General features: G+C 33.6%; 1 protein-coding gene across 3 annotated transcripts in view; it reads left to right on the top strand.

Annotated features, from left to right (window-relative positions):
* LOC115439997 (dual specificity protein phosphatase 22) overlaps nt 1-13809 on the top strand; it is a 49569-nt gene extending 35760 nt beyond the window's left edge. Inside the window, exons 5-9 of one of the 3 annotated variants that reach the window (XR_003938322.2) lie at nt 1642-1795; nt 3533-3712; nt 5812-6001; nt 7020-7125; nt 8830-13809. Coding sequence is in view for 2 of the 3 variants with exons in the window: in XM_030164107.2 (XP_030019967.1) it covers nt 1642-1795; nt 3533-3712; nt 5812-6001; nt 8830-8857 (552 nt within the window). In the remaining variant the exon portion in view is untranslated. Of the gene's footprint in view, nt 1-1641; nt 1796-3532; nt 3713-5811; nt 6022-7019; nt 7126-8829 lie in introns of all 3 variants that reach the window. The other 2 variants (XM_030164107.2, XM_030164108.2) reach the window with 2 other exon arrangements.
* The last annotated feature ends 850 nt before the right edge of the window (nt 13810-14659 follow it).

Raw genomic sequence — 14659 nt, 5'->3', positions numbered from 1 at the left:
ACAGCCAAGTAAAGGTTAGTAAGTTGTATAAATTCAGATTCCGTTTCGTATAACTTATTTAGTAAGTTAGGATAAATTCGTGCCTTGGCACATTTCGCACAAGAGAACCTAATTTCTTAGGCATGTCAAACAAAACCAACGTCATGTATATTTACTTGCACTGAAATCGTACACTACGCGGTACGACCGTCGTCGCAGGTCCGTAATCTATGAAAGAGACCCATTAAAACTAATGGAAATGTTGAAATATGGAGAAACTAGGGTAGAAAATATTCCTTTTACGATTGACCTACATTTCAAATCGTTGTGTTCTTCTCAGAAACTTTTAGCTTTTAATAAGTCATTGAACGCGATCAAGTAAACGGTGCTACTGTCGCTTATTTTATATTCTTTTAAGCGAAAATGTTTAAAGACATACTTAAATGTTATGAAAAAAAAATGGTTTGGTAATTCTTGAGATTAGCGTTTTCAAACAAACTCTTCTTTATATATTAGTATAGATTTAGTATTAATTGGTTTTAAACATTCAAAACATTATTTTTGTAATTATCACTGAGGTAAGAAAAATTGTTACCGGCTCTCAATCAGTCCGCACCTCGAAAATATATTGAATATTGACGGCAATTATTTATTATTTTCGAAACATAATTGATTGATGACCCTATAATATAAGTTAATGATATTTACCTTTTTTGTGTTAATTTTTTATAGTGCTATTTATCCAATTAGAACATATCCGGATCTGTAATATATACTGTACCACTGCTGGGCTCGGGCCTCTTCTACTACTGAGAGCGATGACGCCTTAATCCACGTTGGCCTAGTGCGGGTTGGCACACTTGACATACCTTCAAATGCTAATGTAGAATTATTAGTTATGTAGGTTTCCTCACTATGTTTTCATTCACCGTTGAAATCAACGATAATTGATAGACAATACACACATAACTTTCGCAAGAATTGTGTGCCTTAGCTTTAGGACGTGCGCACCTTCTTCTCGGCAGACTGTTTCTAACTAAGCTATCTTCGCATTTTTATTTATTCGCTCTAGGATTTAGTACTAATAAAATAGAGAATTATTGTATCTAAAGATTTCACAGAGTTCGTAATACAGAGAACAGCTCACGAATAGCTGCATGAGAGTTAATTAACGTAGCGTTCTCCCAGCATCCGAGGCATAAAGTTTATTAGCTAGCACGTTGTGGAATGATTAACATTGAGATTATTGGCGCGATACATTCAATACGATTATATTAATTGCGAACAATGAGTCATACTTTCGACGATGTTTTATTTTATGCCTATCAATGATATTTAAAATAATAATGCAGTGACATTTCTAAGTTAATGTTTTCATTATTTAAATATTTTTTAGAATCGCTTGAGTACTTCGAGGGATAATATTTTACAAACTCGAAAACTTATAAATATGACCTATTTGACAAACTCTGAATTTATAAGAAGAATTCTAATTCCTAAACTAATGTTACACATATAAATTTTGTCTTGTCTCACCACGCACATCTTGCAAGTATACACCATCATGGAGGAAGGTGACAATCCCATACGCTGTAAACTGCAAAATTACTAATATTTTACAGGGTGCTGGTAATAAATTGTCTCCCCTTTGTTATAAATCAGGAGCGAAGACGGCTGAAGGAGCGTTACCCTTCGCTAGCACTGGCGGACCGGGACTTATCGGAGTGTCGCATCATGTTGGACTCATACCAGACTATGTTGAGCCAGCGGGCCATTTGTGAAGGGAAATGTTCGATGGGCCGCCAGTGTCCCACTGGTAAGGTACAAAACAATTCACATCACTATGTGTGTTTTAATTCTAGTTCTCTGTGCAGTGTGTCGCGGTGCTTGTCGTCTGGACGAGATATTGGCTAATGTAGACCATCAAAATTATAGTAGAAATCTTCGGTAATGATTGGTAATATTATTTACGATACAAATATTTTAAAGCTTTACACGGCATTCAGTATAAAAGACGGGTAAATATGTACATTTTTATGACCACATTTCGTTAACGTCGTCCAAATTTTTCACAATTGTACAGACAATAAAAATTTAGCGCGTCCAACTAGCTATCACTTGTTAAAGCCTGCCGACAAATGTGCTATATTGGCGTATCGCAACACTCGTGCCGAAGTGCCACTTACACAGTTTTGTAGAGCGGGCAATGCACTTGTCCTTATTTTTTAACACCGGACTTTAATATGCCATTGTTGCCGGTAAATATGATGCACATGTTTGTTTGGTATCACTTGGAAAACCCGATAAAAGTGATTGTTTGATCACAAATACCGCATCCAGCCGTGAGCACACACTACACACTTCTCCTCGCATTATTAAATAGGGTCTGAGCTATAAATATGATCGCAACGTTTACGGCGGAATAAAAATCAAAAAAAATAATAATTTCCACGTTGCATGTCGTGCACGGTAATTATGTATCCATTAGTATGTAGGTTTTTCATGAATATTTTATACCCCATATCACAAAACCTTGTCGGTTACGTATTAAATTCAGCTAGTGTTTCACATTAGTCATCGATGATTAAACTGACTGACGACCTTCATAACAACATTGTGCATTGGCGTTAAATTTTATGTCTGTTCATTTGTGGACAGGTCGTATTACCTACATGGCTTATTCCAGTATTTTACACGTATTTGTTTTGTGTCTAATTAATAATAGATTTGTAGAATAGTTTTTATTCTGCCTAGGTATATCTTAGAAGTTTTCGGAGTTAAAACTAATTGGTTTCAAACATGATATGCCATTTTATAAACGAACCAAATCACTTTTTTCAATCTGTCTCAAAATTGGACCAATCAGAACAAAGTTTTTTTTGACATGGTTACAAATGAGTTATTTTGATTGGTTCATTTTCGGAATCCGATCGAAGATTGAGCTGGGGATCGCTTATTGAAAACGGCTGATAGTTGTGTGGTTTAATGAATACTTTTATATAAACTTATGTATTTATGGTTGATGTTTTGTTGACGTTGTGTCTAGGCATTACTTAAGAGATTATGGATGATGTAAAGTACCGTTTAGTTCGAACCTGCACGCTGTGTATATAGCATGTACATAGAACAATGACAGCACTGTAGAGCTGTTTACTTAGAACCAAAATGCCTTCTTGAAAAGAGCTGGCCTTGGCGTAAATTGAGTGTAGCGGCTGCTATAGCTTCTCGGTGGTTAAAAGTATTGAGATATTCTTATCTTATCTTATGTCTTCTCCAACGAAGGTAGAGGTGCTGGTTCCGGCCTGAAAATTGCATCAATAATCGTATCATTCAAAACTTTAGGCCATAACCGCTTCTAAAACAATTACAGCTCCCAACAAGCTTCGTGAGGTAAGTTGATTCACCTCCACGCATTCTATAATTTGCTAGTCTCCGAAACACTAACCGTCACGCTGCTTGATATCAACTTTAAAACCCGCCATATTGGCGTCACCAGTAGCCTCTATACATTTTCATGTTTTTCGTACTACAAAATAAACGTTTTTTACAAAAGGCGTGTGCAGAACAGGATCAAAGAGACAGCCGCGCCCGCGGAAACCGTCGACGGCAGCCGGCATCGGAGACTCAGGGCCGGCGGGGATGAAACGGTCTCCGTCCACCTTCTCCACCGCTTCCACCGCTTCAGGGTATCGGCCGAGGTCGTCACCAGCTGGACTCTATAGTTATACTGGTGGTAAGTCTTCAACTTCTCACTTCACTAGGCGAGGGATTAGAAAATCAGTTGAAGTAACTAATAGAAAAAAATCAAATATTGCAAACGACTGCTTTACGATTACCTAGATACTAATCACTAGAATACTATATTATGTGTTGTAAGTAAACGTATTAAACTGTAATTTGTGTATTTACTTTGGATAATCAAGATATAAAGGAAAGTTTGTTCAAAATTCGATATGTCAAGCACAAATACCGCATGTAAAACAATTTCTTTCTCATGAATACACTGTGTGTGAAAACGGGGCATCATATAGTGATAACAGTACTATTTTCTTAAAAATTATTGAAATGTTTAGTATGCAATATTATCCGGTGAAATATAATTCCAAATAAGAATCTCGTAATTATGATTATTCGTTGCTGGCTCTTGATAAGAATTCTACAAAAGGAAAGACAAAGGGACGAAATGCCTTTCGAGTAAATAAAAATTTAATCTTAACCTGTTAGCGGAAGTGTATCCGAGCATAAATTCAAAGTCAAGGTCGAGATAACAAAGATACGATTGCATTCTCGTGACCGTACTCATTTTGAAATGGACAGTTATTTTAAATAAGACTTTATTATGGGTGTGAAAGTCATAAAGGTTCCACCGGAGGAGCTTTTCTATTTATTAAGGCTTTAGACTCTGCCTGTGTAGTCCGTTCTCGAAATAAAAAAGTAGGATTTAGCCAGCGGCGGAACTACACAAAGGCCCATGGCAAATAAACTAATAGTCCCGTTCCTTCCTAACATAAAAAATGGGTACCTATACTTATAATTTTTTCCGGCGACCTTTTTTTAAGTCCGAATACATTCTTAGAATTAATGACAATATAACCTACATCCTACATCTAAAATTACAACCGTTTTATAATTTAAAAGGTTTGATTAAAGTAAATGAACCATCAAATCATAGACGAGTTAATGAAATAAATAAATTTGTGTGTCTTATTTTTTAAAGAGATTTTATAAATATACCTACCTGTGCCCTAAGAAATAGCCTTAAAACATTTTCATTTACTTAGTGTTTGACATGCTTACATGTTTTTGTATGCATGAAGTGTAGGACGGCAGTCGACATGCCATCTGGCATGTCGCCATACGTTACTATGCCAGTAGTAGTATTTTAGTGAAATCTAGATTTGGAGCAATGTTAATATATACAAATATTATGTCGACTGAATCGGTAACCTATTTTATAGATTTTTAATAGGTATTAATTACCCTCTAATGTAATCTATTATATATACGATACGTATAACTTAATTTTATTCTTTCTTTAAACAAAATATATAACAATAACATTATATTCAAATGCACTTAACACCTGTAAACAAGCAGTTCTTAACATCAATAAAGACATTAAAGTTTTTAAAGCCTGTTTTAGCTCGCATTTTTACATAGCTTTATAACTTTCTCGATGACTGGATACTTGTGCGATCACTGCACTTTAGCAACTTGGCATTGATTCTTCAATGGGAAGCTGTATTAGTCTTTGGTCTCATGAAACTGATTCGAAAAATCCGTCCTTCTGTTATTGTGCTTGAAAAAAAAATTGTTGTTTAATAAATATTTTTCAAAGTAGGTTAATCAAAAAGTTCTTATGAGGAAACAGTTACATGTAACGTCATTTTAAATATAGGCTAATAATATATGTGTGAATATACTAAGTATCACTATTCGCTGCATGATAACTATGTTTGAATACATGCGACGACGATGACATGACGATTTTATTTTCCAGCACTGGTTTGAAAAGTTATGTTCACTGGATTTGTGGAATAGATTTGCATACCAAATGAAGTGGTCGATTATGTGACCCGCTGGATATATCCACTTCGCATAGTTTTTTTTTTTTTTAATATCAGTAGGTTATTTAGCAGATAGTGATCCATCCAATACTTAACGCCAATAAATTCACACGTTACTAGAGGAAATGTGCATTGCGGACCTTAACAAAGTGAAAAGGGCATTAAAGCGAGTGAGGAATTATAATATATTATGCTGATGGTCCCAGATGTTATCCTCGTAACCTTTTAGTGTAAAATATTTGCATGTATTAAACTGTTTACGTAGCGCCTTCGCGGCCGACGCGGTCAGCATCAGGGTTGTGCGTGACACGCGTGACGGACCCAGGCGGCGGGGGCTCGGCGATGGCGGTGGGCGGCAGCGAGTACTCCCGGCGGCGAGCCGCGTCCGCGCCCGCCACGCCCGCGCTGTCCCCGGCCTCCTCGCCGCCCGGCTCGCCGCACCGGGTCCCGCATAGGTGATCATCATTTATAACTTGTAGGTATAGAGATTATACCGATGGACAATGTTGATAGTGTACGGTCAGTGTCGTGTCGTTGATTGATGCGGTATGTGTAATGTGTATATTAGATTAATATGGATGATTTTGCTTACAGCGTTTTTTCGTGTTTCTGTTAAATGTTTATGTTAAGGTAAAATCACATGCTTATTTCAGCACAGACGTTTATGAACTTGGACCAAAATAAATAGATTTTCCGTAATTCGTATTGGTTACTTAGAATTACATATTCTTCAAATTCGGAACCTATTCCTAAAAACTAAGATTCATCTCTGTATTAAAACATTTAGCCATAAATATTAACTATTTAAATGAAATTAATTTTATAATACTTCGGAAAAGTACTTCACAAATCAAATAGCCAGCTTAGCAACAATTTAACGCTTGGGACAGCAATTGATAGATTTTATTTATCCCCAATTCCCATCTATAAATCCCTTTTCCCTTTGCACATTCCGTTCCTGTCCTTCACGCCTACGTTCGCAGGCTTTGAACTCGTAGCATAAAATACGTCATCCGAGGTATTGATTTACTTTTTAATATTTAAGAGGTGTTCAATATATTTTGCTTATGCCCGAAGGAACGCCGCATAAAAAGTAGATTAGTTTTTTATATGTCGTAAGTTGAAAAAGTTTGAGGTTCTACGTGATAAGCGTTATAAATCGAAAATTTGGAATTCGATTAGTGAGCTAGGAAGTAAACAAACATATTATTTTTTTTATTTGACATGTTGAAATTTAAAAAAATACAGCTAGTCTGTATTGATTCTAATTTTTGACCATTAGCAAAAAATAACATTTACATGATTTTGTAAATGTCTGATAGTTATAATTTTAACTGCAAAGCGCTAATAAGAAATATAAAGCGGCAACAATTACCACCAATACACTGGTCATCAATTATTCTGCGTAATCATTATAACAAACTATCGTCGCTCTTCATGTGTTTTTATTTTGTTTTACTTTTGGTTCACTAGGGGTGGGTGTGCGTGGGTCATACCTACGGTGAAGTGGGACCCGGACACAATGTAGCCACGTCTCGTGTCAAGCAGTTTTAATCACTCGCCCGCACTCCATCATAAGGTCACTTCATTGTTTCTTTTGTTTAGCTCAACACTCGCTTACTTAACATTCGTTGTCGCCATTTTTAACAACCTTCTTTTGTTGTGAATTTTATAACTATTGTAGAATTGTACTGGTGGAACTTTGACGTTCGTGCCAACTGTATTATTCACTTGATTTAAATTTATATACATTTAACTCCTAACGCTATATACATATCGGACCTTTAGAATTACAATGACGCAAGTGCAAACCGCTAAGTTGACTTTATAATTCACATTTGAAAAGTGACAAACTTTCGAATACAACATTCGTCTGCCAAAGATGGAGCCACAATCTAAAAAATTGAATTAAATTCACTTTCGGGTATTTTGCACTTGTGGCATTGTAATTCTAAAGGTGCGATATAATATATTATGTACATTACTTCTAATTTTCCCTGGTAAATGCGATGAACTTCTCTGGGGTTTAGCTGCTTGTATTATTGTCTGATGTATTATTTAAGTATTAATATGAGAATTTATATAATAATTATTATATTATAAGTACCTATTCCTGATTATAAATAAGTAACTATCGCTATATTATTTGTACGTTTTTATGCCTAGTTTATAAGGTCGCGTTATCCTAACTTCCAAACTTTTGTTAGTTGAATAAAGTTTACCCAATGAATGGCAGCTTAAACTATTGTTTTAGTGAGAGCAGTTCTAATCCCTCACAACGTGGACGGCTCCCATCCAATTGTAAAGCAAATCGGAAACGTGCTGCTTACTCCGCTCTGGAATTACAATTAAAAGCTAACTAACAAATATTCACGTAATAAATTGTTGTAGCTGTGGAGTTCTACTATCAGTCTTTAAAGTATAGCGATACCTTCATTTCTCATGATTATATTCTATTAGTAACAAAGATTCGGTTCTTTATTGCTTTTCTTCATCCATTTGAATATTCATAGCATGTCACTGCCAATATTATACATAATGCAATTCATACATTCAAGGTCGAGATATTTTATTACTTGTAGACTTTTTATTCACATTTCATTGGCGTAAAGACCTTCCCTCGGCGCGTTTTTTATTATTTAATGTTTCGTGTCATATTTTTACGAGTAATAAATGAGAATAAATGTCTAAAGCGGTATTTTAGTAGGTCCGACTTTCTGGGAATAATTTCAGAAATATTAAATTTGCATTTATCCCTAATAATTAATTTGAATCGTTATTATATTAAAATTATTTTTAATGTAGTATATAAGTACACGATTATTGTATCTAAGTAACATGTGCATATTTTTATTTTTAGTTTATTTATTGCGTGTTTCATTTGGCGCCGTATTCGACAATTTTAGGATTTGCAATATAAGTATTTCTAGACTGTTTAACCCCTAATTATTTACCTATTGAATACCTATTGAATTTTGTGTAGCTTATTGTAAATTAGATAATTAGTAGTATATTTTTATGAGTCCTTTATTACAAAGTTTCTAGAATAATCTATTACTAAATTATACTTCCACGCCTCATTTTGTAACATAGTTTAAATTAGCTTATAGAATAATTTCTACAGTCATGTTTTATTAACATTTTATTAAAATAGAATATCCTTTTTAACTAGATAGCTCTAAACTATAGTACAGTATTTTATATTTTACAATCCAATGTTTTTAATGTAATATTTATTAGTGTCATACTAGTATTTTTGTTTAATTAGATATTTGTCCATCAGATCCCGACCAGTACAGCGGTGTTCGTAGCACGCACCCGCAAGTCGTCCAGGATCCGCCCAGTATCATGTGCATATGCCGGCATATACCTGTATATGCTCGCATACACCTGCATATGCTCGCATACACCCGCATATGCATCAACATCCACGTCCTTTAGATATATCGATCTAATTTACGTGCACATTTCGATTATTGTGCTTAGCTTTGAAGGCTGTGCTATTGTCTTATAAGGCCCCAAATATAGACTTGCTAGCAGCTGTATAATTGGCACCAATGTTGGCCTCTGGTCCAAGCTTAATCTAAATCATAAAGTGTTGGTCCAAATGTTTGAAGTAAGGGATGTAAGATCAAAAAAAGCAATATATTGTTCAATAATGAATGTTTACGAAAGAAAATAAAATTGTGTTGGAGCTCCGTCATTTGACATTACTGTTCATGCTTACGGTTACGATTGCTACGCAGACGGCTACGCTACGTTTCTGTAGAACGTCTACAACCGAGCTACGAAATTGTACGAGTGAGTTTAGTTTTCTTCCTGTCTAGTACATAAGCACTGTAAATATTTCTGTATTAATTTATTTAATATTACTAGCATATAAACTTTATCTGTAATTAAAATATTAATTGTAATACAAACAAATATTTACTAACAATTTGCGTTTGTCTTTCTAGTTACATTCACATATTTTTCTTCATAATAAGTTAAGAATGTTAAGAATCACTTTTTTTAACTATTTTTATTTAAATTTACTGATTATGTCGCAAACAACAAGTCGTACAGAAATATCGGAGTCGTGGTCGGTGGAATAGAATGATGAAAATTGTTGTGGTAAAACCAATAAAAAAAATACGAAGGAAGAAAATTAGAACGGGCTAAACGTAGCAAAATTAAAAATTTATTGTGATTTCATCGATTGATCTCGATAGTAGTTATTTAGCTTGTACGAAGAAAATATCTGGCTGGTTCAGATTTCTATATTAAGATTTCTACTTTCAAAACGTATCTCTATTTCGCTACTATCAATCTCGTCTTTTTAAAACTTTCTGTACATTATTGATTGTAGTACCTCTACAACACCTAAACACGTAACTTGGTCGAATAGTGCAAAGAAAACGTGTACATTCAACCGAATTTCAAGAGATAAGTAATTATAAATCTTGAGTAATTTTTTACTTAAATGTAAATCTAAACCATTATTTAATCTATATTTGACACTTAATTGCCTGGTTAATTCCGATTCCCCCAATAATGATGCATTAAAAGAAATTGAATCCATTAAATAAGGACATTCGTCCTCTCTTTATGTGTTTAGGTGTCAATGTAGTAATTGCTCAATTGGATAATCGAATCCGTTCCTCGCACGGCACAATTTTGTTTTAGACCTATGCACATTCGGCCAACGATCGGTTCGTAATTTTGTAGTTATTAAGTAGATAATAAATACTTTCATTGTTTCGAACGAGGGCTGGCTGAAAATGCTTTGTATTAATATTTAAAAGTTGAATGTGATTCTTATTTACTCTTTCTCCTAATCAGCACATCAGCCGATACTTTCACAGTCGTTTTTTGCATAAATTAGTTAAATCAATGCTGGTCGATGTATTTGTTGAATGGCCTCAAAAAAAAGCAAATGTAAAGAATTTCCTGAGAGAATTTCCAACTTTATTTGCCTTAAGTCTTTTTAAATGCATCATTGCCTAGAACGGCCATTTGTTCTTGTCGCTTGTAACAACGGTAATCTGTTATCAAGATAAACTTTTACAGAAATTATAACATTTTATCAGGAAGGTATTCTACAAAGTATTTCGCAGTAGCTTTGCCCTCAGATTAATATAAAATTTTTCCTAATCAAATTCTGCTCACTTCATTAGGTATTTCTTACAAACGTCTGTAGTATCTAAGTTGTGAATATTTGCATATCTTTTTCATCTTGAACAAGGCTTAGCCTGATTTAGAAAAAATGTGATTTAGATGCCTTTAGCACGGTGGCGTAGTTGTTAGTATTCTATATTAAATTTTATTTACATTGTTACGTGCACATTGCCAGGTGTAGTATAAATCTGAAGTTACTTATTGAATACTGATTTTGAAATATTTCTACCAAGTAATAAATGACGTTCTGTGGTCCCGCTATATAGAATGGGTGTGATATTGTTTTCCCACCATTCCTTTGTCGCCCCTATAGGCGTTAGTAGGGTTGGCGAATCTTACTTATCTGTTGGGAGTATTTTATATAATTTTGTCATACCATCTAATGCATATAATAATAATTTAGATATTTTTTTCATTAAAGAACTTGAACAAAAATAAATTCTGTTTGGGAAATGACATTGTGTCTATTAAAATATGAGATACCTATTGTACTCATTTTATACATTTGTTTTGCACTGTAAAATAAAAAATGTTAACTTATTAGGAAGTACATGACAGCCCTATGAAGGGCGGGTGGCGAGGCCTCGTAGCAGATGTTCAGACCGCTGCGCACATACACCGCTCGATATGAATTGCATATCTATTTACCTCCAGCAACAACAGAGGTGTTATTAGACGCAGAACTGGAAGTGAGGTGCTGGGTAAATGTGAATTTTATTTTTGTTTATTTTCCTAGGTTCACCAACGGTTTTCACATTATTACATTATGTTATAGCTTAAAATAGTGTTAAACTGAATGTCACCAAACAACTTGTAGGTAAACGTAGCTTGCATTGAAATACATAAGATTATAACATAACTGACGGATACAAACAATGGATTATAAAATTTAAAGAAAAATATATCTTTATTATCTGGGTTTAGCCAGAGTTCACATGCATGATCGAAAGATACCTTTTCAATTCATTATCTATAAAATTAATGATTTAGCGCAAATTAGCTGGCTAATATTATAATATATATTTTTGTGAACATTACAAAACGTGAAATATACAGGTGTCCTTATTTTAATACTTGGCACTATTAAAACAGAATAAGTCCAATATTTTAGAGCCAACATAAAGGATCATGGAACGATTGCTATTAAAATGTAAATATTTTTAAAAGTATTTTACAAAACCTGGTAATGTGCTTGATTATTTTAGAATTTCTGCCACTGTAGCTTTGTTACTCATTCATAAGTGTAAATAAATGTAAAGCATAAGATTAATAATTGTGACAGAGTAAACTGAAGGTGTATTATTATTCCATTTGTGAGCAGCTTTTAGATACTTTTTTTCTGTCGCCTTCCACCCAATATAAATCGCAAACAACCGACTATGTAAACAGTGAAATGGCGCGAAACATATCATACTTGTACAAAATATCGGTTAATATAACTGCCCTCTTTTTGCGTAAGGGATCAAAAATATTGTAAACATGACTATCAACGTTATATTCCGCCTTTTTTCTAATAGAACTATAGAGGTATGTTTGGCCTTGAATTAAGGCAAGTTTCTTTATGTAGATCTCGGCTAATTATCATCAGCGAGATCAGTCGCCGGTTAACTTATCTATTTACGTTTCAAAGTCGGTAGTTTGCGGTAAGCCTAAAGGCGCGTATTTCGTAGTTTTTAAATACATCATGCAACGTGCATGGAGAGATAAGAGAACCAATACACAAATATAATACAAACTTTTTGACACATCAATGTAATACGGGTTTTCTACGCATACAATTCTTTTGAACAGGGAGATAGTGCCGGATTTATACTTTCTCTAAGTTTAGGCCACGCAGTTTGTGCCACCCGCATGTTCTACATCCGGGTACTTACTTTACGGGAGGAAAAAAAAGGGTCCGAAATAACAAATGTGCCGCCCGTACCATGAAATATGATACGCCCAAACCCGCTGCAATCTCTAGGCCGCGGCCTATAACTACAACTTATCCGGTTGTAGGTAAAAAAAAGGTTATCAAATGGATATTAAACATAGATGATGAAAAGTGTAGTAATAAAGTAGTTATATTATGAATTATTTTATAATTATTCAATCGGCAAATCTAACACGTCATGTAAAAATTTGAGAATAAATTATACAATGGATCGATATCAAAATGTAAAACGTTTGTCAGGGGCTTAAATAAAACTGGAAAATATTTAGCACAGAAGGTAAAAAGCATAGTTAAGATTATCCGTTATTATATGTATAAGATAATTTAAACCACATAATTAGATGTGCACGTTCCATGCATAAATAATGCACAACACACGATTATAGTGTCTGCGAACTTTGTGCGATGATTTTAATTGATGTTAATAAAAGTTACTTGAAATAATGTCCGTTTTGCCCATTTTATATCAACCTTTTCAAAATTATATACTAGGTCTGGAACTATGAAGTAGGAAATAATCATGAAATATTTTAACAATGCCTTCTCGTTTTATACCTCCTAGGCATCCTAAAAATGTTTAAGAGCCCGGTTTGAAAATGGATATAAGTATAGTCTAGTGATTATTTTACAGTTATTTTAGCCTATAATCTTGATTGTATCCTATTTTTATTCCAAAAGCATGTTCTAAATACATAATATAAATTCAATATAAAAATAAAATAAACACGTGGTCTCTCATAAATGACAATATTTTAAGAGAACTTTAAGAGAAATATTTTTATTGGATATTCATATTATTTACTCAAAGCTATTTAAAAATCAATATATAAATCCTTTTCGTCTACCCATATAATGATTGGAACGTTATGTATACAAGTGTTGCGGGTACTATCAGGTTCAAAAGTATGATACAAGACATTAAAAAAAATTAAGTATCTTGAAACTTCAAAATAGCAAATCCGGGGCTTTTGTTGCTGACAGTACACGCCATATTCCGTCAGAATGATATTAATGTTAAGAGTTATTATGCACCCTAAGGCGTTAAAGTTTCTCATTGAAGTGCTTAAAGTTAAGCAATAAGATAATCTATGGTAAGACGGCAATAGCAACGTGAAAGATATGTTTAACATAATTATGTAACTGTGTATATTTTTAATATAAAATTTAATATATTTTATGTGGTTTTATTTGGTTGTATACCTAAAGGTGTTCATCTAGAAGTATTGAGCGTGGCCTAGTTCCAAAAATAATACATGGATAGTGAAATCTATAAGGTTGGATTTTCGCCTATTTGTGTTATCATAGTAATTACATTAATTTGATGGTTATCCTATTTTCCTCCTTAGCCTTTTATGATAATATCTAATAGGAAAAGCTTTATAGAATATTGCATTTAAAGTACGATTAAAAAAATATTACCTGTCTCAAAAATGAAACTCATGATTATTATGTCAATAATTTTATTTATTTATACACATACTTAAAAACTTGGAGCTAAAACATTTTAATTAATAAAATATCTATCGTTATTTTATCTTATATTTTTAACAATGATTCAGACGAAAACATTTCTATTACTTCCCTCTTTACTTTCAACTATTTCCATTACAAAAATAATTTCATTAATTAGTATGGAACAAATAAAGCGATTCCATTATCCCTACATAACTCTGTCTCAATTCTTGCATACCTACATTGTACAACATTTATGGAAATATGAATTTGGATAAAAAGATGGAGATATGCGTGCCGAAATCTAAATGGAATGTATTAGAATATACACAGTCATTTTTTGACATTTATCTAGTTTTGGGATTTCTTACGTTTAATTTATATAGGTTTTTACCATTACACACCTACATTAACCAATCAGCGATAGGGCTATTCCCACCCCTATTATGTAACAGTTTCCTTCCAGCCCTTTGATTTAAAGCACAATTTTGAACAAGTAACATATTTTCTAGTCAGATTTTGTATCTGGGTCTCAAAGGCTATATTGTGCATAGACGATAGACAAACTGCT

The sequence above is a fragment of the Manduca sexta genome, chromosome 15, assembly GCF_014839805.1.
Source record: "Manduca sexta isolate Smith_Timp_Sample1 chromosome 15, JHU_Msex_v1.0, whole genome shotgun sequence".
Classification (NCBI taxonomy): domain Eukaryota; kingdom Metazoa; phylum Arthropoda; class Insecta; order Lepidoptera; family Sphingidae; genus Manduca; species Manduca sexta.
The sequence above is the reverse complement of the archived record's forward strand: the minus strand, read 5'-3'. Positions and strand labels throughout refer to the sequence as shown.